This window comes from Dipodomys merriami, unplaced genomic scaffold (genome assembly GCF_024711535.1).
Source record: "Dipodomys merriami isolate MVZ:Mamm:240054 unplaced genomic scaffold, mDipMer1.0.p SCAF_26, whole genome shotgun sequence".
In the NCBI taxonomy this organism is placed as follows: domain Eukaryota; kingdom Metazoa; phylum Chordata; class Mammalia; order Rodentia; family Heteromyidae; genus Dipodomys; species Dipodomys merriami.
This window is the reverse complement of record NW_027204048.1, coordinates 18662518-18688752: the sequence shown is the minus strand read 5'-3', so window position 1 is coordinate 18688752 and position 26235 is coordinate 18662518. Positions and strand designations below refer to the sequence as shown.

Here is a 26235-nt window from a genome sequence, read left to right as displayed (position 1 = left end):
GTTAAAGCCCATGAATCTTATGATTCAATCAGTTGTACAATGCTCTGAATCTGTGGACATGCATCCAAGATCAAGATATACAGAACTCTAACCAGAATTTGAAAATCTGCAATTTAAGTTATACTTCTGTTGGTATGTAACCCCATACCAACACATACATATAGAGAAATTTTCATATTCACTTCATAATGCAGAGTATCAGATTACTTTCAAATAAATATAAAATCAATTTATTTAAACCAAAGTATCTAGAGAAATTATTTTATGTGAATTCAAGTTTCTTCCTAATCTTTAGAAGCGATTATCCACATATTCATGTATATAGTCCACTATCTTTTAAAATGAAAAAATAATCTTAATAAAATTCTTAAGAATGTTCAATAATATAATCAACTATCTACTAGTATATCACCTTTAACTCGATAAAACTGAAATACAAAAATGTAGACACTTTAAAATTAGAAGCAATGCACATATAAAAGCGACCATTAAAAACCATAAATGTGTCAATTGTCTTTTAAGTTTTTAAGTCAACATCATTTACAATTAGCTCAATTTAAATAGCTACCTAAGATTTTGTAATATTCTATATGTGACTATTTAAAAAACCATGGAAAAAACTTACTTCTAGCTCAATCTGACAGTGTAGATTTATAAGAGTACTCCAATTCTTGCATTCCCCTGAAAAATGTGACTTTGCCAAAAGCATAGGCACTGTCCTATGACCAACTCCAGCCTCAAGAACTATAAAAATAGAATCAATATTCATTTTTATTATCTCTCCTTGAGGAATCAATTCAGTCGGGGTAGCAACCTTTTCAGTTTCACTGGATTCTTCAAGAAACCACATTTTTAAAGTCTTTGTATCCTTCTTTTCCCATAAATGTGCTATAGAAAAAACATTTTCCTCTTGGATAGTTTCCTTAGTTGTATAAAGTGCTGAAGTTATAGTTATTATGGTGTTTATGATAACAGGTGAAACCTAAGTAGAAAAGAAAATTATTTAAAACTATATTAAATTTATCTGCTGATTAATTAGAAGGAATAATAAACTAATATTAGTGCCATAGTATTGTGGATACAATTTAAAAAAAATTTAATTTGTAAAAGTATTTACATGAATCTTGCACATATTAAACTGATGAAGTATAATTGAAATTATATATAGTATAGCATTATTAGATAACTACAGAAGCATCCAAATGTCAACAATATAAGGTCATACTCATACAGAAGATTTGAGCAATATTTTAACTTACCTTCAGTGTAAGGGATTTTACTGATACATCAATTATTTGTGGACCTGAGCCTATCTGAGTAGCTTGATAAAACAAGTCACAGGGCTGCAAAACCTATAATACAACAATTCCCTAAGTTAATGATCACATTGTTAAATCTTTCTGTTTTAAGATTTTCTTAGCAACAGCTAAATTTACATAAGCAACTTAATTAACAATAACTGTATACAGAGTGACAACCCAATTGTTCTCATTATTTATAATAAAATATGAGTGATATTATGAGCTATAACAGTAATATAAGAAACAGTAATATAAGAAAACCCTGATCCTGGCACTTGAGAAACTGGCATCTAGAAACCACATATTCAACAGCTATAAAATGAGGTTAACAGCTATGCCAAGGAATGATAACCAAAATACTTAACAATTGGCTGAGTATAACATAGAAAAGTCTGAACAAACATTCATTATATCAACAGACCATTGAAGATCAACTGAATAGCCACTATTTTTATCTTACTGGATTGCTGGCAAACTACTGACACTGTTAAGTCTTAGCTGTTAATATTAGACATCCCCCTCAAGATGGCTCCTAAGGATCCACAATGGGGTAAATACAGTGCTGAAACCTGTGCTCTCTGACACTCAGGTTCTTCTTCCTGAAACATACTTCCATGGCTACCCTTGGCCAACTTAACGAATATGTCAACATTCTTCAGTTATTAGCATAAAAGTAACTCTCACTGTGAAGCCTCCCTCAGGAGACTACGTTTCTCCATAAAATCCTAAAATATCCTTAGCAAACAGAGTTTAACAAATATTCTCAAATTTAAGATAAACCATAAATATACATATAGTTACTAATGTGCTTTAAAAATAGGAAAAAAATATGAAGAGCATCTGAAAGATGAACAGTGAACACCAAACTGTGGTTAAAAATACTCTAATTTTGGCTCTCCAGGTAGTAAGATGTTATAAAGAATAAGGGTAAAAAGAATGCAAGTAAATCCAATTTTTTTTTTGGGGGGGGGTCCCGGTTGTGGGACCTGAACTCTGGGCCTGGGCGCTGTCCCTCAGCTCTTCAGCTCAAGGCTAGTGCTCTACCACTTGAGCCACAGCGCCACTTCCAACTTTTTTCTTTTTGCTTATGTGGTGCTGAGGAATCGAACCCAGGGCCTCATGCGTGCAAGGCAAGCACTCTACCACTGAGCCACCTTCCCAGTCCCCATAAATCCAATTTTTTATGACTAAGCAGATAATGAAACATAAACTCACTGTAGTGATTTTGCCTTTTCTCTTAACTGGAAGAAATGGGCACGCTCTGACTTGGAGGTCTTTAACAGCAGCAGTCACTGTAGTGTTTTCAATGTCACCTTTACAGCATATTTCACATTGTGTCGTAATGACTAAAGCAGGAGCATCATGCCTTGTCATGTCAGCCACAAACACAATTTCAGGATTTTTAATTAGAATATTCATTTCCCACTTTACTAACTGCTGTACAGGAACTAAAATTGAAATATTAATATAGGTATATTAATTATGAGAAACATTACTTCTATATAACAAGCAAAACTGAAATTAAATCTCAAGAATATCTATTACAACTCTCTTTTCTTGTTGTACTTGCTAAATATATAATCTATAAGTAAGGTGAAACTCAATGAAGATTTGAGAAGCAACATAGAAAACATGAAAATGTGGGAAATACTGTACTACCGAATGACAGATCTGAAACTTAATTTCCAACTGTCAACCTGACCTTTTTTTATATTATACTACAGTGAATATATAAAAATATAGAACTTGAGGTGTAGTTCAAGTGATCGAGCCTTGCTTGCCAAGTACCAGGCTCAAGGTTAAATCAGCAACATTGATGAGAAAGAGAAAAAAGGAAAAGAGGGAAAAAGAGAGGGAGAAGAAGAATAAGATGGAAAAGATAGAAAGCACTGGTTGGTCCATTATTTCTGTTTTCTTTCATCCAATATATTCATTCAAATAAATGCCTGCAGGAAAATAAAATGACTTGTTCTAATATGACACATACTTGTTAGGCCTAGTATAGCTACTTTCAAAAACTGCAATCTACATATATTCCCAGAAAATACATTAAGCATTTCCTCTTATTCTGAAAAATAAAATATTTTAATAAATGCAATTACTCTGATAACTTAAAGGATAATCTAGAAGTTGTAGCATTTAAATGACAGCAAATACTTTAGTTATTAACTAACCTTCCTTAGAAGTCCATGTTTGAACACTAGTTTCTACAGCAGAGCCTGTGGTGTAGGCTTCAAGAAAGACATTTGCAACAGTCAGAAGAAATTCCACACTTGCACAAATATACATTTCTTGAAATATTGCATCAGTCACAGATCCATCTCTGACTGTTCTGTATTTTACATCCATCATGTCCTTTTTGTCAAACCCAACAGTTAGTCCTATCATTCTGAAAAACACAGCAACAATTCCTATGTATGAGCAAGTTACCAGAACCAAATACATCAATAAAACTTAAATACCTTTTCTTGTCCTTTTCACCCACAGCAAATAATCATTCTGAGAGAGTTATTTCTTTATAAGACTGAAAGGTGCTCTAAACAAGACTTAACAAAACCAATTTCAAATGCCACATACCATTTCTTCTCAATTTTTCAATGTATTTCCTATTTAATTATATTTACTTGTATTTATTCAACTCATCTGTCAACTATCAAGAATAGCGTACAGCAGGACATTTTGAACATTAAATAAGTAGCATTTCTTGACTGAATTACAAGCTTAGTAAATCTCTAACATATACCCAGAAAGTGCACTGCAACTTTGGGAAGAAGTTCTCTGAACATTATTGACTATTTTCAAGTAAAATTCAAAGCAATATGATAATACACACCTAGGAGTTGCTTTCTTGACATGGGGCCTTTTATCATCCAAAATACAGTTTTTTACTGAGAAAGAGGAGGATATTGAATCATCGGTATACATTTTTAAAGAACTTATAATGTTCTCCAATTTAAATTCAGCAAGTATCAGAGATGGATCACGAACATCTGTAAAGGAGGCCTATGGAAGAAGAAATCAGAAAATACAAAAGCATAAACTTAAAGTAAGTTTATGTGCGAACTACTATGAACCATGACATCTTGTAAGGTACAACAAAACTGTTTGCTTTTCACTTTTTTTTAGTGCTAGACCTTGCACATGCTAAGTATATACTACATCACTAAGCCACAATATCCTAAATCCCCAAATTCTCCATTCTCCAAAGGCTAATGAAAGATCCAAAAAATTATTTGGAATTTATCTTCACACTATTATCTGTATGGTAGGTTATTTTAAAATAAAAATGATTAAAGTTAACATTAAAGTAAAAAAAAAAATCAAACCATTTTTTTCCTCCAAGGAACAGGCACTACCAAATATGCAGTAAGTACTAATGTTTAACATTTAATTATTCAGCTATGTAGTTTTTTACAAGTGACCCCTTCCTCACCTTACCTGCTGAGGACCTGGACTATACAGCACCATGGTGAGGTAATCAGTTCTGAAGCTCACATTTAGTGTCATCTTTACCTGCGAAGCATGTGAGTGCACCTCTACCACAGCAGCAGTCACCACAGTTGTTCCTGACAAATTATTGAAGAAAAAAATCAGATCAAATAGAATTAGTAATTAAATAGCAGCACTAAAATGATATTCTGAAGCTGGCTGCTGGTGGCTCATGCCTGTAATCTTAGCTACTCAAGAAGCTGATATTTCAGGATCACAATTTGAACCCAGCTCAGGCAGGAAAGTCCATGAGACTCTTATCTCCAATTAACCACCAAAAAACTGCAAGTGGAACTATGGCTCAAAGTGGTAAAACACTAGCCTTAAGCACAAAAGTTTGGAGACAGCTTTGAGTTCAAGCCCAAAGAGCAGCACACACACACACACACACACACACACACACACACACACAAAGCACACACACACATATAATCTAGAAAATAGAAAATAAAATTTATATACAATAAAATAGATCTGAACAATTTAATGAGGTTTGAAAACTGTGTACATCCCTGTAATGAATACTCTAAGCTGAAAATTGTTTAAATCCCTGCAGGAAGTTACTTTGTACCCTCTCCTTCCTTCCAATCTCCCAAATTTTTACTATTCTATTTTGACCACCAAAGATTCCACATAAATTCCATATTAATGGAAAATATAGGGGACATTTCTTGCTACTTGGTTTCTGTCAACATAATTATCCATTTTTCTACTAACATTTAATGTTTACATATTTTGCTACTATGAATTTTTAATTTGGTTGAGTTACATAGCTAGGCCCCAAACTGCTCTTACACAGGTAGGTACCTTCCCTATCAAACTTTGTTAAAGTAGTTCTATCATTTTATATTTATAAATACAAGAAAGTTACACCTGTTCTTCCACTTGCTCGTCAACATATCACTGAAAATTTAATTGCCTGATAAACTATAAAATTTTCCTCATAAAAATTATATTAGCAACTGTTCATGTTTTTACTAGCATTTTGTACAACATTTTGTTTCAGTTATCCAGGTCATTATTTTTTCTAATTGTTATTTAGTCATAGCTAATATATTAGGTATACAAGAACATGTATATAACGACTGTGGCTGGATTCTGGTATTTAACATTCATTATCTTGAGACCACCTTTGGTGAGCAGAAATTTAAAATTTTGATAATCTATGAAGTTTTTCTTACGATTATTGTTTTTGTATCTACCTAAGAGCTCTAACTCACAGTAAATAAGTTTCCCATTAGAAATTTACAAGGTTTAGCATTTAGCTTTTAAGTCCCTATCATCTATTTCAAATTAATTTCTGCATATGGTATGAAGAGATGTTTCAATTTTTTTCCACGTTTATACAGCTGTTTAAAAGTCTATGTTGATTAGGTATATGGTGAACCTACAGATCAATGAAGTAAGAGCAGAGTTGTTTTTTTTTCCAATCCACAAACATGATACACTTCTCCATACAGGCATTTAGCTTCTCTCAACAACAATGGTATTTTGTTAATGTGGAGATCATGCATGATTCTCACTCCGCTTGTTCCCAGGAATGATTTTGATTTCAGTAATACTGGATTTTGAACTCATTTGCAAGGCAGTCCTCCTCCTACTGGAGCTATGTCTCCAGCTTTTCTTGTTCAGGTTATGTTTGAGATAAGATTGTCGCATTTTTGCCAGGGCAAGCCTAGATAGGAGTCTTTTTATTTATGCTTCTCATCATAACTGGGATGAAGAGCCAGGCACCAGTGGCTCATGCCTGTAACCCTAGCTACTAAGATCTGAGGATTACAGTTCAACAGCCCAGGCAGGAAAATCTGTCAGACTCTCCTTTCCAATTATCCACCAGAAAACTGGAAGTGGCACTGTGGCTCAAGTGGTAGAGAGCTAGCCTTGAGCTGAAAAAGCTCAGGGACAACACCCAGGCCCAGAGTTCAAGCCCCACGACCAACACCACTAACAAAAAAAGAGTACACACTATTCTAAGCTTTTCCTGTTGAGATGGAGGTCTCATGAACTTTTTGCCCATGCTGGTTCTAGTTAATGATTCTACTGATTTTTGCTAGTGAGTAGCTAGGTGTATAGGCATAAGCCACCACTCCAAGCATGACTTTTTTTTAATGCTACTGCAAAGAATATTTTTAATATAGTCAAATTTTCCCTTAACCTCATTTTTATATTTAATACATTAAGAATTTTTGTATCCATGTTCAAGGGGGAAACTATGTGATATTACTGTCTTCCCTTTATCTGAGTTGAACTTGCCCTTCTAGTTTCTTGAAGAAAATATGTGATCTTTGGTTTTAAACTTATGTATCGGTGGCTATGGATGCATATTTTATAGTTAAAATTTCTTTCCCCATTGGTAAAGTTACATTTCACAAATTTTGATGAATGTTTACATCATCACTCACTTTATATGACTTTCTAATTTCCACTTTATTATTTTTACCCATGAGTTATTTAGTGATTAAATGTCCAAATATTTCAAGCTTTTTTCATATCCTATTGTTAGGCATTTTCAATTTAATGTAGCCAAACATTTGATGGATTCCAAAATGATCTATCTTGTGAACATTCCAGAAATGCTTAAAAAAATGATCTATATGTATTCTGGGCTGGGAAGGTAGCTCAGTGGTAGAGTGCTTGCCTTGCATGCATGAGGCCCTGGGTTTGATTCCTCAGCACAACATAAGCAGAAAAAGCCAGAAGTGGTACTATGGCTTAAGTGGTAGAGCACTGGCCTTGAGCTGAAGAACTAAGGGACAAAGCCCAGGCCCAGAGTTTAGGCCCCACAACCACAGGAAAAAAAAAAAAAAAGACCAAAAACCTGTATTATTTTACAACTACTAGTTGACTGCAGTATTTTTAAAAATATGAACTAGGTCGAGTTTTTTTCAAATCTATTCTAAGTTGTTGTTGTTATTGTTTGCTTATAGCCTATGAATTACTAAACAAGGTGTGGTAAAATAAATCAACTATGATTCTACATATTTCCTTTAGTTCTATCACTAACTGTATATACTTTGAAGCTTTGCTATTCGAGTATAAACAAATTCAAGACAAGTATTATTTGTGAATTAATCAAATAACCAAGTTTGTAAAAAGATATATATGACAATCAGGAGAAACATGAATGCCACAGGGTCTGTTAAGGTTTTAGGGCTGATGTTATGGCTGCATTTTAAAAGTAAATTCCTATTTGCTTAGCAAGTCATGATATAATATCTGAGATTCTCTTTAAAATCTAGTGACGTGAAAGAGGAAGAAAGGAAAGTAGCAAGGTAGAGACATGATACTAACTGCTGAAAGTGGCCAAGCACATGTGGGTTCTTTATTCTGTCTTTTGGTTGATGTGTAGATATTTTCAAAAGGAAATGGTTAAAAAAATACATTCAAATCTTTATTTCTTGTTCCGTCAGTTTGGAACATGTTCTCTTCACAATTTAAGCCTTGACTATGTCCTTCACCTGTCCCATCTGCCCAATTCCAGCTTTAGTCAGATGTTTACTTCCATTAAAACTAGTTAGCATTTACTTTCCTCTTTATATAGTCGTCTTTTTTTGTGTCAGGCTTTCAACAGATTACAGCAAGAGAACTGCTCTTCTGCACAGGGCACTCCGTTTGGCACCTGCATGGAGGACTTTCCTGTACTGACTATGGATTATTTTGCAAAAAGCACTTCATAGTTTTTATTACAATACTGCCTCTGTAAAGAGACCCCCCCCCCTTTCTCACTTTCTATGTAAGGTTTTTGTTTTGGTCAGTTGTGGGGCTTGAACTCTGGGCTTGGGTGCTGTTCTCACCTTCTAATAATGGCTAATGCAAAATTTATTCTACTTTGGTTCTGCACCATGGTTTAGTAAGAAATTTAAGAACAGAAAGTCTTACTTTCCGTGCCACTTACATAATACAGTTAATTCTTCAACACATACATTATGTAGAATTTATGCCTTTTCTTTCTCTTTCTTCTCTCTTAGTAGAGTATCAGGGCACAAACTCAGATCCTTGTGCATGCTAGGCAATGCTCTCTACTGTTGAACTATATCAACTTCATCTCCAGAATTTTTTTCCTAACACATTATTCCATTTAGCTTTTTTTCCCTCTTCTGCTAATTTTTGTTAATTTGTTCATTTATTTGGGAGAGAATATGAAGGTATTTGAATAAGCTTCAAGTCAGTGTATGATGGCTGGGCCGTGTATATAAAATACTAGATTCAAAGTTATGTTGCTTAGCATTTTGAAGTATTATCCCATTGTTTTAAGTCATCTAGCCATTTCTTATTATCAGTTTTGATAAAGTAACAATTACAACAAAACTAATAATCTAGTCTTTTCCCTATTCCCCAAGTAGGAAGCCTATTTTTCGCTGCAATTTCTTTTGTCAAATTTTTACAATGTATCTTTTCAAGTCCTGATATTTCATAACAATATATTTGCATAGAGAACCTTAGTTTACTCAAACTGTTTGAAACTTACTACATCTAAAAGCTGGCTTCAATATTTACTTAGGTATGAAGTTATAAAAGCTTTTTCTCCTTTTTTTATATTATTCTAGAACTGAGTCTAATGAACAAAAGCATCACTTAAATTTATCTCTTTTTTTTAAATATGTTTTTTTATTTTGGTTTCCCCTGTATGTGATGGAACACTACTTCAACAATATGTTCAATATTCTACCACTATGATGTTTTATTTCAAAGTTTCAGCTATTATATTTTTTGGTTGTGGGGAAGGTGCAGGTATTGGAAAGATTCATTTCCTGTCTTTTCCTCTCAACAAAATCCTTTTAAGTATTAGAAGTTTCTTGTTTGTGTATGTGCACATGTGCATGTTTTCCGTTTTTTGAGAGTCTCACTATGTAGCCCTGGTTGGCCTGAGACTCATGATCTTCCCAAAGTCCAAGGATTATAGGCATTACCACATCTAACTAGGGTAAGCTTTTGTTTTCCTTTTTTCTGTTCAATTATTTCATTCAGAAAACGTTCTCTTTATCTTTGTTACTTCATGTTTTGATTATTTTATCTGATCATTTATTCTTAACAATAAAGGTCAATGGTACAAATGGGGTTGTTAGAATTTTGTAAATGTTAAAGTTGTGTAGTGTCTCAGAGTTTTTACAAAGTTAGGTATTAAAGATTAAGTCTCTCTTTAAAGCTGATAGATTTGGGGAATCTACTAAAAATTGAGGGTAACTTTTCTTGTGTGTCTCAAAATCATCTTATCAACACTAATTCAAGTCTCCATTGCTGGTACTGAACTAAGAACCCAGCCATCGACCACATATGACCCTCAATCCAACAGTAGAAAAGCTGCATTCTAAGCTACTTTTCTATTTTTTTCCATCCAGTCATCCATCATTTCTGAATACTTGTAAAACCCTATCATCTACAATGAATACCCGCTCGTTACACCTCTCATATGACATTTCCAATAACACTACAAAATGTTCCATTTGGAATGTATCTTGCACAAGGAGAGTTGGGAAATCAAGAATACTAAAAATTTGTTACAACAGGACTAGGAGCTTTGATTTTAAAAAGTAAAAGAGTAACAGGTAAAATGAGATAAATTAGAAAAATTTATAAATTCTATTTGTCAAAAATAGACAAATGTTTGAAAAGAAATGAGGAAGGAAGGAAAAAGGAGTAGGCAAGAGACATGAAGGAAGCAGAGAAAGGTGCACTTGATTGAGGATTAAGAACACAACTCCTAAGGAATTATACTATACATCAATTAATACATGTGCGTACACTTGACTATTATAACCCTATATGTGTTTGCTTATATGTTTATAAATTAGATCTAGCTCATAGTCCTAAAAAATGAATACTAAGAAATTGAAACTTGAAAGGTTTGGAGGGAAGGGCAAGGAGAGTGGAGAGAGAAAGTGAATAGAGAAAGGAAGGGAGGAGAACATGCAGTAATAATATTTAACGGATATCCCATGAAACTAGGAAAAATGAGGGAGGGGTCAGTGAGAGAATGGGGAGGAATAACCAAAAATGTGACAGCAACCAAGAGGTGTTGAACTTGTAAACTGATTTTTTAAATTGTAAGCTCTTTGTACAACTAAAGACAATAAAATAAATAAATAAATAAAAGACATACCTGCTGTATTGTATGACTCACTTGTGACTCCACTAGAAACACCACTTTGGTCTTTAACTACAGCAGGAGCAGCGTTGGCATTTTCATGCCGTAAATTGCCATGTAATGTTTTAAAAATAGTTGTCAAATCTTCTTGACTAAGAATGAACTATTAAAAAGAAAAAACATATGTGTTCACAGTCCTACTTACTGTACTTGAAATTTCTTACACAGTAATTGTAACCCCTCTGTACATCACCTTCACAATAAAATTTAAAAAATCCCGCACAGAGAAATTTAAGACTGCTTTCAGTCTTCAACAAAACCAATTTTTAAAGTATTGAAATTTTTAACTCAACAGTAAGCTTTCCAAGTGATCATGGGACCTCTAGTAGCTTACGAAAAACAGAACTGAATTAGATGCCAGTACCAGGCAGCTAAAGATGATGAGCTATGTGGTGCCAATGTACCACACTGGCCAGTCTTGTAAACCTTTCATCTTTGTCATTTAACTATCAGACTGTTTTAGTTAGCGACCACTTTTTAAAAGTTTATAGAAAGGGCAACAATTATAACTTTATGTCTCTGTATTCTTTTTGACTGACTACTGAACATTTCAGACTATGACCAATTCTTGCCTTAACCATGGTAAGTTCTACAAAGTTTGAGAAGATTGCATTGCTTGTCAACATTATCTCCAATTTGGCACAAGGATTAGTACCCAGGAGACATGCAAATATTTGTGAAAAGAATCAAGAATGTTAATTTCTAGTTAATAAGGCACTATTTTAATTCTTTTTCTATCTGCCCATCTTCCCACTTTTTTGAGGAGGTGATACTAAGGACAGACCAAGATCTCACACATTCAGGCAAGCATTCTGCCATTATGCTATCCCCATAGTCACTTTTGTCCATGCTGGCCTTGAACCTGAGATCCTCCAACCTCAGCATGCCTCCCAAGTAAACTTGGATAACAGCAAATATAAGTAGCACCACACCTGGTTGCTGTCATTTAAATTAAATGACAGTTAAATAATCATAAGCCAGGTAATTGATACATAAATTCTACAGAAGTTTTTAATGTCTCCAAATAATTATTTGTCAACAAACAAAACAAAAATAAAAAAGCATCAAGAAAGTTACCTCCATAGGTTTTAGCTGAGCATTTACATTAAAACAAGGGACTTCCTGGTACCAACCCCAGGATAAATTTCTCTCAACAATCACTTCAAGATTTAAAGGCAGTAGTAGATCCAGTACTTCCTGGTATGCATCATTAATAAATTGAGACCTATTGGTAGAGATCAAATTGCTTTGAAGTGTTTATCATAAATATTCAGATAGGAAGAAATAAAAGGTAAAAGACTAATGTATCATTTTACACAAAATAATAGAAATCAAGAAACTTTTGGTATAAAGAGAAAAATAGTCTTTTATGTCTCCCATTAACAACCTAAGTAACTTTCTCTAAGCCAAAGTGTTCCATATTGAAGAAAAACTCTTTTGTGTATGTGCATGTGCATACCCACTCACACCAGTCCTGGGGCTTGAACTCAGGGTCTGGGCACTGACCCTCAGCTTTTTTGCTCAAGGCTAGTGTTTTATCACTTGGGCCACAGTTCCAGCTTTTTTAGTGGCTAATTGGAGGTTAAGAGTCTCATGGACTTTCTTGTCTGGGCTGATTTTGAAACATGATGCTCAGATCTCAGCCTCCTGAGTAGCTAGCATTACAGGCATGAGCCACTAGCTCATTCTATTTTAAGACAAAATCCTATTTTACCATATGATAAAATATATCAAAACTACAAAATTGTAACAAAAATTCTTAAATGAGAACTATTATTTATATCACTTATAAATAAACATGATATAAGGACTCATAATTTTTTTTTGTGCCATAACTGGAGCTTGAACTCAGGACCTCCAACTTTTCTTTGACTTTTTGGGTCACAATTGGCATTCTACTACTTATTTAAGCCATACTTCCAGCCAGGCTTTCCACTGCTTAACTGCAGATGGAGTCTCACAGACTTTTCTGCCTAGGCTAGCTTTAAACTACTATCTTCCAGGTCTCAATCTGGGTATCTAGAATTACAGGCATGAGCCACCAGCATCCAATATAAAAACATTTTAATTCACGGTACTAGATATAATAGAATACCACATTTACCCTTACTTTATGAGAAACAAAATTCTGTCATATGAAAGCTTTATTTCTGTGGGTCAAAATTGCTCAATATATTTAATTTCATATTCATCTGAACCAAATTTTCATTTATAAAAAGCAGGAACGATACTCAGGAAAAGAAGAAACTTTAGGTCACTCATTAACGTCTTTCAAAGATAATGTGACAAAGAAACCTGCTGTTGTTACAATCTCACATATTAAATGTTTACAAAAATATACTTATGTTTTAAATGTAACAAAGCCTTACACTAGGGTGTGAAGATATGACTGTACAACTTCAGTTATCATTTACTTAATAGGAGAGTGCTACAGGAGTCATGGGTATCTCAGAATGTATGGTGGCAAAGTCACTCATGGATGGACTAGGAAATGACACTAAATTTAATCACAATGATACTTGCACATTCTCCACTTCATGGTAATAAATTACAGAAATCTAAAAACCCTGTAATATTGAATATGCAAGTTTAATGTCTAGGCAACATAACAAATGGCTAACATTAAGTCATTTCATCAGCCTTCTGTTACTAAAAATGCTTCCTATTTTTCACTTTAAAAAATACTTGTAATAAGATCTGTATAAATATCTTTGGCTAAATCTCTCTAGATAAACTTTCTTGCATATGCAGGGGTTTGAAGCCAGGGGCCTTGCCCTTGCTCAGCTTGTCACTCAGCTGGGGCTATGCCATGCCTCCAGCCTGGCTCTTTGGTGGTTATTTTTGAAGATGGAAGCTCCCAAACTTTTCTGCCTGGGTTCACTTTAAACTGTGAGCCTCTGATCTCAGCCTCCAGAATAGCTAGGATTATAGGCGTGAGCCATGGGCTCAGGGAGGAAAAACCCTTCTTAGTCATTATATTCAATATCTAAGAATAAGAACTCATGATATAGCATAAGTAAAAGGTGCAACAAGACATAATATGATAAAATGACAGGTGAAAGAGAGCTACAAGGAGAGAAATTTAAAAGTTGTAACACTACAGCTTACATTACAAAAGAAGTATTTCAAATAAATCATCTCAGCTTCCACCTAAGGAAATTCAGAAAAAGAGCAAAACTGAACCTACAGCAAGAAGAAATAATATTAAATATAAATCATTACAAGAGAAACCGGAAAAATACAGAAAACAATAATATCAAAAGCTGGTTCCTTAAGACCAATAAAGTGGATGAGTCTAATTAAACTGTTCAGTACAAAGGCATAAATTACAAATATCAGGAAGACAGAGGTGACATCATTAAACACCTTCATGAATAATAAGGAAATATTCTTAACAACTAAATGTTAGTAAGAATAAATATTTTGTAGTCAATTATTTCAAAATGATTTGCTTCAAAAATTCAAAGCTGACAAAATATACTGGGTGATACTGTACATTACAACTTACGAACAACTACAAAACAAGAATATATTTCTTCAATAATGTTAATAGTTTTGCAGTTTCCAAATATTTTCTAGATTTTTAGAAAATAGAATTGTAATTCATGTTGATAGAAAAAAAACGGGTATAGAGCCACAAAATTAAAGAGTTAAAACAAAATCCTAGTATAAACAGAATACTCAAGATACTCAGCATTAATGTAAAAATTAAGATAGTATACAGTCATGAAAAGCTTACCTGTATAGTCTCATTTCACTCAGTTTTATTGTTATTAAATCAATAACAGGTGGGGGATTGCACTGGCTCTCTGCTACCATCGTAAACACATTTGTCATTGTAATCAGTCCAAAATCAGCAACAAAAACATTTTGAGAAACTGGAGACTGTGGAATGACAACTACTGGAGCTTTGATGTTAACATCTAATGCCAATCTGGAACTCCTTTGTGTCAGTTCCTTAACACCAGTTGCAGCCATTTCTGCTGCCTGAACAGTTGCTTCAGCCAAGGCTTGTTTAGCTGCTTGAAAATTATCTATAAAAGCCTATAAGAGGATAGAATTATATTCTGTATATTGCCATTAGTACACTTATTAAATTATTTTAATGCTATAGTTTTACCTACATAAGCATTGGTACAACCAAGTATTGTTTATTCAAAGTGTGATGATCATGTTAAATCTTAACTTCCTGCTATTAAAATTTTGAGAAACACACACAAAGGTCTTGATTGAAAAAAAAAATCTAGTTCCTGGACAAAGCAAAGTAAGTCCCACTTCCCTATAGAAATAGTCTGTTTATAATACTTTTGAAAAAATTATAAAATATTATAAAACTGTAACCAACCTGTCTATACATCACATTGAAAATGAAAAATGATAAAAATATGAAAAGAAAAAACATGAGAGCAAAAAACTGAAAAATATTTAAGAACTAAGACAAATGTTCTAATTTTAAAATTCTTGTGCCATGAAATACAACTACCTGGATTTATACTTAACATGTTCAGAGAAAAAATAACATTTCATTTTAGTAATTTTTACATAAAAGACAAGAGGGTTGGGTGATATGTTTATCAGAAATAAGAGTAAATAAGACAAATAAGCCTGGCTTACCTTGTTCTATGTACAAAAAGACTTCAAGGTTACAGGAAGAAAAACCTCACAATAACATCAATTTAAAAGACCACAGAAACTTACAATCAAGTAAAAAAATCTCCAAATAACAGAGGCTCCACAACCCCAAATATACACAGGTAAATAACGTCCTTGCTTATAAATGCCCTCCTTGCTTATAAATATTGTCACACTTGGTGGGTGCCGGTGGCTCACGCCTGTAATCCTAGCTACTCAGGAAGCTGAGATCTGAGGATCACGGTTCAAAGCCAGCCTGGGCAGAAAAGTCCATGAGACTCTTATCTCCAATTAACCACTAGAAAACTGGAAGTGGCGCTGTGGATCAAGTGGTAGAGCACTCGCCTTGAGCTGAAGAGCGCAGGGACAGTGCCCAGGCCCAGAGTTCAAGCCCCACGACCAACAAAAAAAAAAGTCACACTTGACCTACTTATTAACTGGATTTGATTATCCAGTTTATAACTAATAATTAAGACAGTACTTTAGAAAGCATTTTTCTAGTATGTGCTAGGCTCTAGATGCAATCACTAGCCTTTGCTTTTTGTTTACTAGTGACATAAAAATAGATCACACTTGGAGATTAAGAGTAACAACAGACAACAAGGAAAAAAGAGAAAAATAAGCTAGGTACTGGCTGCTCATGCCTGTAGTCCTAGCTACTCAGGAAGATTACAGTCTGAAGCCAGCCTGGGTGGAAAAGTCCCCATGAGACTCTGATCTCCAATTTACTCAAAAAACAGAGGTGGCGCTGTGGCTCAAAGTGCTCTGTAGATTGCTACCCTTGAGCACAAAGGGGCTAAGGGTCAGTGCCCAGGCCTGGAGTTCAAGCTCCAGAACTGACCGCCACTCTTCCCCCCAAAAGAGAGAAAGAGAGAGAGAGAGAAACAAAAACAGTCAGGTGTTGCTGGCTCACATCTGTAATTCTTAGCTACACAGGAAGCTGAAATCTTGAGAATCAGTTTCAAACCAGTCCTGGCATAAAAGTCTGACAGTCCATCTCAAAAACAACCAGCAAAAAGTAATGCTGAAAGGCTGGGAAAGCAGCTCAGTGGTGGAGTGCTTGCCTTGCAAGCATGTGGCCCTAGGTTCGATTCCTCAGCCCCACATAAGCAGAAAAAGCCGGAAGTGGTGCTGTGGCTCTAGTTGAAGAGCACCTGCCTTGAGCTGAAGAGCTAAGGGACAGCGCCCAGGCCCAGAGTTCAGGCCCCACAACCAACAACAACAAAAAGGTAGTGCTGAAGATATGGCTCAAGTGAAAGGAGTGCTAGTGAAGCAAGCAAGCTGAGAACAGAATGAATCACTGTGCTCAAGTCTCAGTATTAACAACAAGGAAAAAGAACCATATGAAAAACAGAACTTCAAATGCAGGAGACCCAGAGTGGAGTCATAAAGGGTCTGAATCTAATTCCTTGAACTCTGAATATATTCATGTTAATGTATAAATATATTTTTAATTACATTTTCCCATGTGAAAATGTTCTAACATTTTTACAAATGTTACACAAATAATGAACTGAAACAGTTGCTATAAATGCTACCCAGTAAACTATTTAACATTAAAAAATCAAAGGGATATTTTTCCATTTATGCTTAACATACAGAACCATCCTTTTCAATAAGCATAAAAAGGAAAATTTGTCAAAATACTTACCAACACAGAATACAGAAATTTTGTGACAAACACTACTTCAATGCATCCAACAGTTAGGAGAATTTTAATGTCCACAATATTCATATCTGTGTATGCAGAGCCAGCAGTGGCATCCGTGTAAGAAACCATTTTGAAGCTGAAAACTTCTTTGCCAGTGATATAAACAGCCTAGTGAGAGAAAATCACTATTGCAATAATTTTTGAAGTAATGTGTATTCAAGCCAAAGCAAATAAAATAAGAAAACATGAACCCCATCTGAAAATTCTACCAGATATTCAAGCCAGTATAAGCAAGGCTTATTATTAATTATAAATGCTTTATAAGAAACTAGCTATATTTTCAAATTAATGGTGGAAGTTCCATTTGTAGGTCATAAAATTAAGCTAGTAAGTTTAGCCCAGCTACTTGTTTAAAAAATAGAAAGCAAAAAATACGCACTTTCACTTTGAGTTTATACCTTTATGCTAAGCATCATATAAACATATCTCCACCCACGTTCAAAGTCTGGAAAAACATTATGTGTACTACTTACTAAAAGTACCTTCTCATTTTTTTGGAAGGATGTGAATGGAGTTTTCCAGATTGTTCCAAGGGACCTCCTCCCTATTTCTAAGCTTTTCATTTCCTTTGGAAAGAGTCATCTTAATTGCCAACCAGGAACTGCCTATAGTGGCTTAAAACTTCAAGCCCTGTAATACTAGTTTAAAATGGAAGAGACTATAAGGAGACTTCAACTTTGAAATATGGGCATAGTACTTAGTTTAGAGGTTTTTTAAATTAAACTCTAGAGGAACAGGGAGCTGAAAATCCAATAGCAAGCAAATCAGTTCCAACTTCAGAACCAAGAACTCCTAGAAACCAAAAGTATGAGGGACTTCTGAAGACTGAGGCACAAGATGGGACAGTTCTCCCTCTACTAATGATACACAAAGCTGAAGGAAGAGCTCATTCAAATCCCTAGCAAGAAATAACTAGATAAACTATGACAGCTTTTCTTAACTCCATTAGAACAAAGTATCCTAACATCAGGGAGTAGAAGACAAAGCAGCCAGGTACCACAAAAGTGAGGCAAGAATAATTCAGCTAAATGATTTTCCAAAGCCATGGGAGTCACAAACACAAGAGTAGTACACACAGTTTCAGGCACTTCATGAGCGAATGCTGGGAACTCATGAGAAAGATGGTGGTAAGGGGGAAAACTAGTATAAAAATTTCCTTGAAATTTCCTATGTAAAAGAAAGGAAAAGGCTGGGAGTGTGGCTTAGTAGTAGAGTGCTTGCCTAGCATGCATGAAGCCCTGAGTTCGATTTCTCAGTACCACATACACAGAAAAAGCTGGAAGTGACACTTGGCTCAAGTGGTAGAATGTCAACCTTGAGCAAGAGAAGATCAGGGACAGTGAGTGACCAGGCCCTGAGTTCAAGCCCCAGGACTTTCAGAAAAGAAAGCCTTATTTTCAGAAAAGGCCCAAAGTATCATCAGGATTATTAAGCCAGCTGTGAGTTAAAGAGCCACGTGAGAGTTTGAGGTTGTAGAGTTCACGTATATACTCATCCATGCGCACATACACAGACACCCACAGGATTCATCTGACCATCTCAATCAATACAAAAAAAGCCTTTGACAAAATCTAAAATTTGTAGGATACATCTAGAGCATTACTTAGTGGAATTATTTATACCAATAAATACTTAAATAGAAAGCACTCAACTCAAATCAGTAAACTAATGTTACCTCTTAAGAGGAGTATATTAAATCCAAAGAAAGCTAAAGGAAATAAAAAAAAGGTAAAATCAAAGATAAATAAAATAAAAAACAGAACATTCAACGAAACAAAAAGTTTGGTGTTTTAAAGGAGGAGGCTGCAATGCTTGGTAAGAAATGTATGCATTATCCTGCCAATGTAATTGTAACCCCTCTGTACAGTATGTTCTCAAATAAAATAAAATAAAATTTAAATTAAAAAAAAAAGTTTGGTGTTTTAAAGGGTCAATGAAAAAAGTGTCTAGTGAGAATGATCAAAAGAAAAAGGCAGAAATCCTATTACATGCAAAGAAGGAATCAGACTCAAGTTCCTTCCACTTATGACACTATGGCTAAAAAAAATATAGGGACAAAAGCAGAATAATGATTTTTCAGGTGGTAAAAAGACGGAAAAATAAAGCAAAAAGGCCATAAATTTTTGGGCATCACAGACACATTGTACATCATTAGGAGCCGGAAGTTGCATAATCTATCAAAACTCATCAAACTATGAACTGAAATGAGTATATTTTATGGCAAATGTATATGAATAAACTGACCTTTAACTCATGAAAAAAATCTTAATCAAGAATTGAATACAAAGGCTACTGAAGTCCCTACATCTTACCAAGAAGACAAACATCTTTCTGTTCCAAGGCCTGTGTAGTTACCATTTCCTCTGCCAGGAATGTTCTTTCCAAGGGCTCACACCCAACCATTCAGATTTCTGTCAAGTGTTTCTTTTACAAAGGGGCTTTGCACTACTCAAGTTATTATCCAATGTATTACCTAATCATTTCAAACCCAGTGTTTTCAAAGCACTTAACCACTCCTCATATTATTTCTGACTTCTATTTATCCCATGAGGAAAGAAACTTTCTTTCATTACTATATTATCTCAAATTCTGTTAGATTGCTTAAGAAAAATTGGAGCATCCTCTGTATTGAGAGATTAGCACAATACAGAGTTTAGAACAGAGAAGATAGAAACAGCATACTAGCTGAGTGCCAATGGCTCATGCCTTGCTACTCAGTAGACTGACATCTGAGGATTAAAATTTGAAGCCAGCCCAGACAGGAAAGTCTATGACTCTTTTTTTTTGGGGGGGGATAGGGGGTCCAGTCGTGGGGCCTGAACTCTGGGCCTGGGCGCTGTCCCTCAGCTCTTCAGCTCAAGGCTAGCGCTCTACCACTTGAGCCACAGCCACTAACAGCTTTTTTCTTTTTGCTTATGTGATGCTGAGGAATCGAACCCAGGGCTTCATGCATGCAAGGCAAGCACTCTACACGGAGCCACCTTCCCAGCTCCTATGAGACTCTTATCTATAGTTAAGCATTAAAAAAGACAAAGTGTAACTTTGGCTCAAGTGGTAGATCAAAAAAGCTCAGGGACAGTGCCCAGGCCCAGAGTTCAAGCCCCAGGAATGGTGTGAGCACACGCGCGCGCAAACACACACACACACACACACACTTTAAAAAACAGGTATTTACATAAAAATTTGTGAAGAGAAAAAGAAACCCCTCTATATCCTTCAATTAGTTTTCTAGGTGGCTTGTCAGTATTAACATTCACAATCTTTTTCACAAGAAATATGACTCACCTAACAGGAAAAAACCTAGTATCAATGTATAAAACTATAAAATTGACAAATCAGTGCCCATATAACTAATGTACAACTACCTGTCCAAAAATCTTATCCACAATTCTATTATCAGTTCTAAATATAGCAGGACCTTAGAACAGAAAGAAAATTTTCATCAGAAAGGTCATCAACAACACCAGACTAAGCTAGAGTAATGAATTTTAAATCATCAAGGAATGAAAATCAAAGCTAAGGATTTAAAATCCAGTAAAAATGCTAGGCAAATATAAATGTCAGGAAACAACATTCCAGGAATAGTGCTCTTACAAGCCCTTAGAAATCTACAAAAGAATGTTTTTTTTTGTTTTTTTTTTTTGTCGGTCATGGGGCTTGAACTCTGGGCCTGGGCACTGTCCCTCAGCTCTTCAGCTCAAGGCGAGCGCTCTACCACTTGAGCTACAGCGCCACTTCCGGTCTTCTGGTGGTTTATTGGAGATAGGAGTATCACGGTCTCTCCTGCCCGGGCTGGCTTTGAACCGTGATCCTCAGATCTCAGCCTCCTGAGTAGCTAGGATTACAGGCGTGAGCTACCAGCGCCCGGCTAGAATGAATGTTTCCTGGGGATCTATTCAATGACAGAATGTTTGCTTAGTGTATGTGGGACCACTGGTTTGATCCTACTTGCACACATATATGCACACACAATGTAGAATGAACTTTAAGAAGCAACAATGATTCACAGTATCAGCATAAAAATAGTGAAGTCTTCCTTTAAAAAAAATGAAGAAAAAATTTAAATCTTATTTTACAATACCACTGGAATAACTCTGTCATAAATTTGTGTAACACCATTGCTGCTTTAATAAGAATAACCACTTTTAGGCTTGCTAGACATTAAAATGCAGTCCTATCCCATTACAGTTGCCTAGGTAAAACTTCCTCTGTCTCTCTCTCTCTCTCTCTCTCTCTCTCTCTCTCTCGTGATTCTGCACAATAGTCTTTATCCAAATGAACCAAAGCCCAACACAGCTCCCAGTTATTAACCAACCACAATAAAACCTAATAACCAGACCACAGACATGTAAATAAATTCCCTACCTTTATATTTTCTTGGCATTTCCAATCCACAAACCCCTTGGGGAAAGCTGAGGGCTACTGATATTTTATTGTAAAGGTGATGTACAGAGGGGTTACAGTTGTATCAGTAAGGCAATGAATACATTTCTTATCAATGTTACCCCCTCCCTCATTCAGAAACTTTTAAATAAAAGCGGAGGCCCCTAAGTCTTCTATACTCCTTTTACCTTTTCTCTCCCTTCCCTCATCCATTATGGTTTCCAAGTGCCTCCAGAGACCCCACCGGCCTCCCGTGTAAACACCTTCTTCTTTCATCTGCAGAATGTGTCCCTCATGTGTCTTTCCAATGCATTTGTCTTACTTGCCCAGTACACTCATACCTAGACAGTGGCTTTCTTGGCTTATGGGCAACTCTTCAGACAAACCTTATGGCTAAATTAGAGAAAAGCACAACAAATGGTAAGAAGGAAGAATGAAAGAAAGAAGGGATGGGAACAAAACTAAGAAAAGTTTTCATAAATAAAACCTGGCTGATTGCCATATATCATCTAGAGTATTTCTAAATCTATTTATGTATCTTCTTTCTTGCCAAATTCTAAATGCTGACTTCCTGAGACTGAACAGTTTTTCTGATCTGACAATTTGATATTCTCTTCTATATACCACTCTACATATATGACTCATTATTCAGGCACTGTCTGTCCAATTCTACCACAGTATCTAGTCTACTTCTCTCCATGCAGTACACCAAAATGTCTACCTTTCAATAACTAACCATGCAGTTCAAAGGATTCTCTTAACATTATAATACATGCATGACAATCACTGACTTAAAAATGTCCAACTTGGACTGGGAAGGTGGCTCAGTGGTAGAGTGCTTGCCTTGCATGCATGAAGCCCTGGGTTTGATTCCTCAGCACCACATAAGCAGAAAAAGCTGGAAGTGGCGCTGTGGCTCAAGTGGTAGAGTGCTCGCCTTGAGCTGAAGAGCTGAGGGACAGTGTCCAGGCCCAGAGTTCAGGCCCCACGAATGACAAAAATATAAAAAAATTAAAAAAAATTTAAAAATCTCCAACTTTCTGATGCTGGTTTCTGAAATGCATTATGAGGTTCAGATTTCAGAAGAAGGGAACGAAGATGAAATAAGGTGGAAAAAAGCACTTATTATTTTACCCAAAACACTTTGTTCCAGGGCATTAGATATTTATAATACTCTAAATGTACTTTTTACAAATAAAGAAACAGAATCTAAGATTAGGTAATTTGGTAAAGATTCACAATTACTAAGAAACAAAACTAAGCAGTCAATTATGTCTGACACTGAAATTCTTAATAAGCCACACTGCTAAACTATGACAGCTGTTTTCCTAACAAGTATGACCACTGACCAGGTTTAAAAGGCAATCATTTAGGTGGGGGAGGGAAGGGATAGTAGGAGAAAAACAAAGGAGGGGGTAACAATGCCTGACAGGGAATGTACTCATTACATTACTCATGTAACTGTAACCTCTCTGTACAGCATGTTTACAAGAAAATAAAATTTTTTAAAAAGGCAATCATTTAATGATGTTAATCATTAATAAAAACAAATTATTACCTTCTTGTATAGAGCCATTATATCAGAATCCAATACAATTATATTCCTTAGCTTTGCAATTGTTTCAGTAACTAAGGGCCTCATAATCACCTCAGAATCAAGTCCTAGGGGAATAAAAAGATAAATGATTGCTTTTTCCTTTCATTTAAAATTTTGCTTTTTTATGAAAATTTATTACCTTCTATCTTAATTTCAGCAATGTTTCTCTTCTGATCTTGAATAAAAATCCGCAAACATGATAATTCTGCTAAAATCTGTAAGGTAATAACATCTTCATTCGTGGATAGCTTTAAAGCTACAAAAAAAAATCATATTATAAAATGTAAGAGAAAACTTTTAGTAAACACTATACTTATAATTCAACTGAAATACCAAAACAAAAATACTACATAAAATCTAGTTTGTGATTTAATTGAATATTCTTTATGATTCTAAGGTATGTCTTATGATTCTAAGAATCATGTAATGAAATCAAAAGCAAATAAATAGGCAAACAAAACACTGTTAATAAAAGACTATAACCAGGTTTTCCTGATCTAACAATTTGTTATTCTCTTCTATATACCACTCTACATAGATAACTCATTATTCAGGCACTGTCTGTCCAACTCTCAACAGTATCTAGTCTACCTCACTCCTTTCCATATAGTACCAAGATGTCTACCTTACCATCAGGTTCAAAGGACTCTCTTAACATTACAATAACATGCATGACAATCAGTATTTAAAAAAATCTCCAACTTTCTGATGTTGGTATCTAAATGCACTATGAGGTTCAGATCTCTGAAGAAGAGATGTCAAATCCTCAGTTTTCCAAGGGAGGTAGTGCTAGGGGTTTGAACTAAGGGCCTCCTGGTAATTTTCCCTGTGAGCTACACCTCTAGCCGTGTTTGCTTTCCATAGTTATTTTGGAGATGGAGTCTAGCAAACTTTTCTGCTCAGACTGGTCTGAAGCATGATCCTCTAGATCTCAGCCACTTAACTAGATAAGACTATAGGTACAAACCTACAGCAGCCAGTTAAAATCTTTAATTTGTTTCAGTATGATTACTGGTAAAAAGTTACTATAAAAAGTATGTTATGTGCTTTTTAAAGTAATAAACTGAGTATCAACAACCCAAAAATCCCATTTCAGAAATGCTCCAAAATTCAAAATTTCTCAAGGACCAACTCTGGATTCTGGAGCATCTCAAATTTCAATTTTGTGCATTTCGGATGCTCAACCTATATTCTGACCAAGGTTGTAAGGGCGCTCTGGCTGTGACATCTGTCACCCCATTGATGGCCAGGGTTCATTCGGCTGATCTGGCTGGCTAGGCCAGTGTCCCCTTCCTCCCTCTCTGTTCCATGCGCATCCCTCCAGAAGCTGTGCGCTCAGTCGAAGAGTACAACCATCCCCCACAGAGGAAGACCGGTCTTCGGTCAAGGGTATAGGAGTAGCTGTGCTCCCCTGCTAGAACCTCCAAACAAGCTCTCAAGGTCCTATATTCTGACTAAAAATATACTCTAAGAATCAAATTCTTCGTTCCACTTTAGTCTAAAATAATGCTATTGAATATAGTAATTCTTTTTTTTGGTTGTGGGGCTTGAACTCGGAGCCTGGGCGCTGTCCTTGCACTCTTCAGCTCAAGGCTAGCACTCTACCACTTTAGCCACAGCACGACTTCCAGTTTTCTGGTGGTTAATTGGAGATAAGAGTTTCACAGCCTTTCCTGCCCAGGCTGGCTTTGAACCATGATCCTCAGATCTCAGCCTCCTGAGTAGCTAGGATGACAGGCGTGAGCCACTGGTGCCCGGCTTGAATATATTAATCTTAATGTAAATAAAATACTTGTATTATATATAACAAATTATATAGTAAACTTTTATAAATTAACATGAAATATGATATTTATTGACCTACTTGGTTTAAAAATTGAAGTTAAATTTTAAAGAAATATACCTGATTTTTTAACGACATCTCCTTTGTCTTCAGTCTCCGTAACAGACACTGGGGATCCTTCCACAGATTGTGGAAGGATATTGTTAAGGTAATTTATTGTATTCAGAAGTGCTTCAGTATGTAAATGAATATCCAAAGAGGAAAAATTCACCTAAAATTAACAATATTAATTTTAGTAAAGAGTCAATAAAAATTTGTAGTATCTATAGGCACTGTTTTCTGCTACAAAGGATATGATTTATAATAACCAGAGTTTATCCTTAAGAATTTTTTTAAATCCAGTATAAAATAATTGTCATATTGAGACAGAGAAACATATTGTGTAATTCAAAAATAAAAGTATTACCTACTCATACCTTAATCAGTTGTAAAACATTGTTATAGGTACTTTTCAAGTCAGGTGCACTTTTTTCAGCCTATCCAAATGGAAAATAAATCTGTTAGAACATCTTAGGAAGTCATGAGTATATATAATTACATTATAGTTCTAATACACAGTTATATGATTTTCCTCAGCACACTAAATCAATCTATGTATATATATAAAACGACATATACCATATACTGAACATCTACTTAATTCTATTTACCCAAATAAGCAACTTTTGTAATTCTGGAACAAAGCAACTACTTTACTACAAAAGAAATATATATAGGGTCCTCTAGCAAGTGGTTAGTAAATGTTACATATAATTATTTGTATTATAAAGAAATCATAAACACCATGAATATTAACATCATTTGGTCATAAAGAACTCTGGTTTTTCCTAATCCAAAAAATTTTGTGGCAAAATTGTCCCAGAATCCAAATGTTATTTTCTTTTTCTAAAATTATTACTTATATTGTGATTAATAAATAATTGGATACAGGTATAGGGACCATCTGATGTTCTGACATGTATATATAATCTGGAATAAATTAGCTAACTTATGTCCATCTCTTTGCTTATCTATCATTTCTGAAGAAGACATTACAAATTTAGCTTTAGTTATTGTGCAGTATACTTTATTATACAGTCACTACATTGTGCAGCACAGCTCAATCCTACTTGTCTTGCCTGTCTGAGAGTCCGT

The 26235-nt window shown here is 35.1% G+C and overlaps 1 protein-coding gene across 3 annotated transcripts in view; it reads right to left on the bottom strand.

Annotated features, from left to right (window-relative positions):
* Nucleotides 1-26235, bottom strand: part of Vps13a (vacuolar protein sorting 13 homolog A) — a 176116-nt gene that overhangs the window by 73388 nt on the left and 76493 nt on the right. For all 3 annotated transcript variants that reach the window (XM_070035786.1, XM_070035785.1, XM_070035787.1), the window contains exons 28-41: nucleotides 25518-25577; nucleotides 25162-25312; nucleotides 23398-23514; nucleotides 23220-23323; nucleotides 17219-17386; nucleotides 14675-14979; nucleotides 12013-12160; nucleotides 10891-11038; nucleotides 4740-4867; nucleotides 4135-4304; nucleotides 3476-3690; nucleotides 2517-2749; nucleotides 1260-1352; nucleotides 626-982 (exon numbers count right to left, since the gene is read on the bottom strand). In XM_070035786.1, the coding sequence (XP_069891887.1) occupies nucleotides 626-982; nucleotides 1260-1352; nucleotides 2517-2749; nucleotides 3476-3690; nucleotides 4135-4304; nucleotides 4740-4867; nucleotides 10891-11038; nucleotides 12013-12160; nucleotides 14675-14979; nucleotides 17219-17386; nucleotides 23220-23323; nucleotides 23398-23514; nucleotides 25162-25312; nucleotides 25518-25577 (2397 nt within the window). The remainder of the gene's footprint in view (nucleotides 1-625; nucleotides 983-1259; nucleotides 1353-2516; nucleotides 2750-3475; nucleotides 3691-4134; nucleotides 4305-4739; nucleotides 4868-10890; nucleotides 11039-12012; nucleotides 12161-14674; nucleotides 14980-17218; nucleotides 17387-23219; nucleotides 23324-23397; nucleotides 23515-25161; nucleotides 25313-25517; nucleotides 25578-26235) is intronic.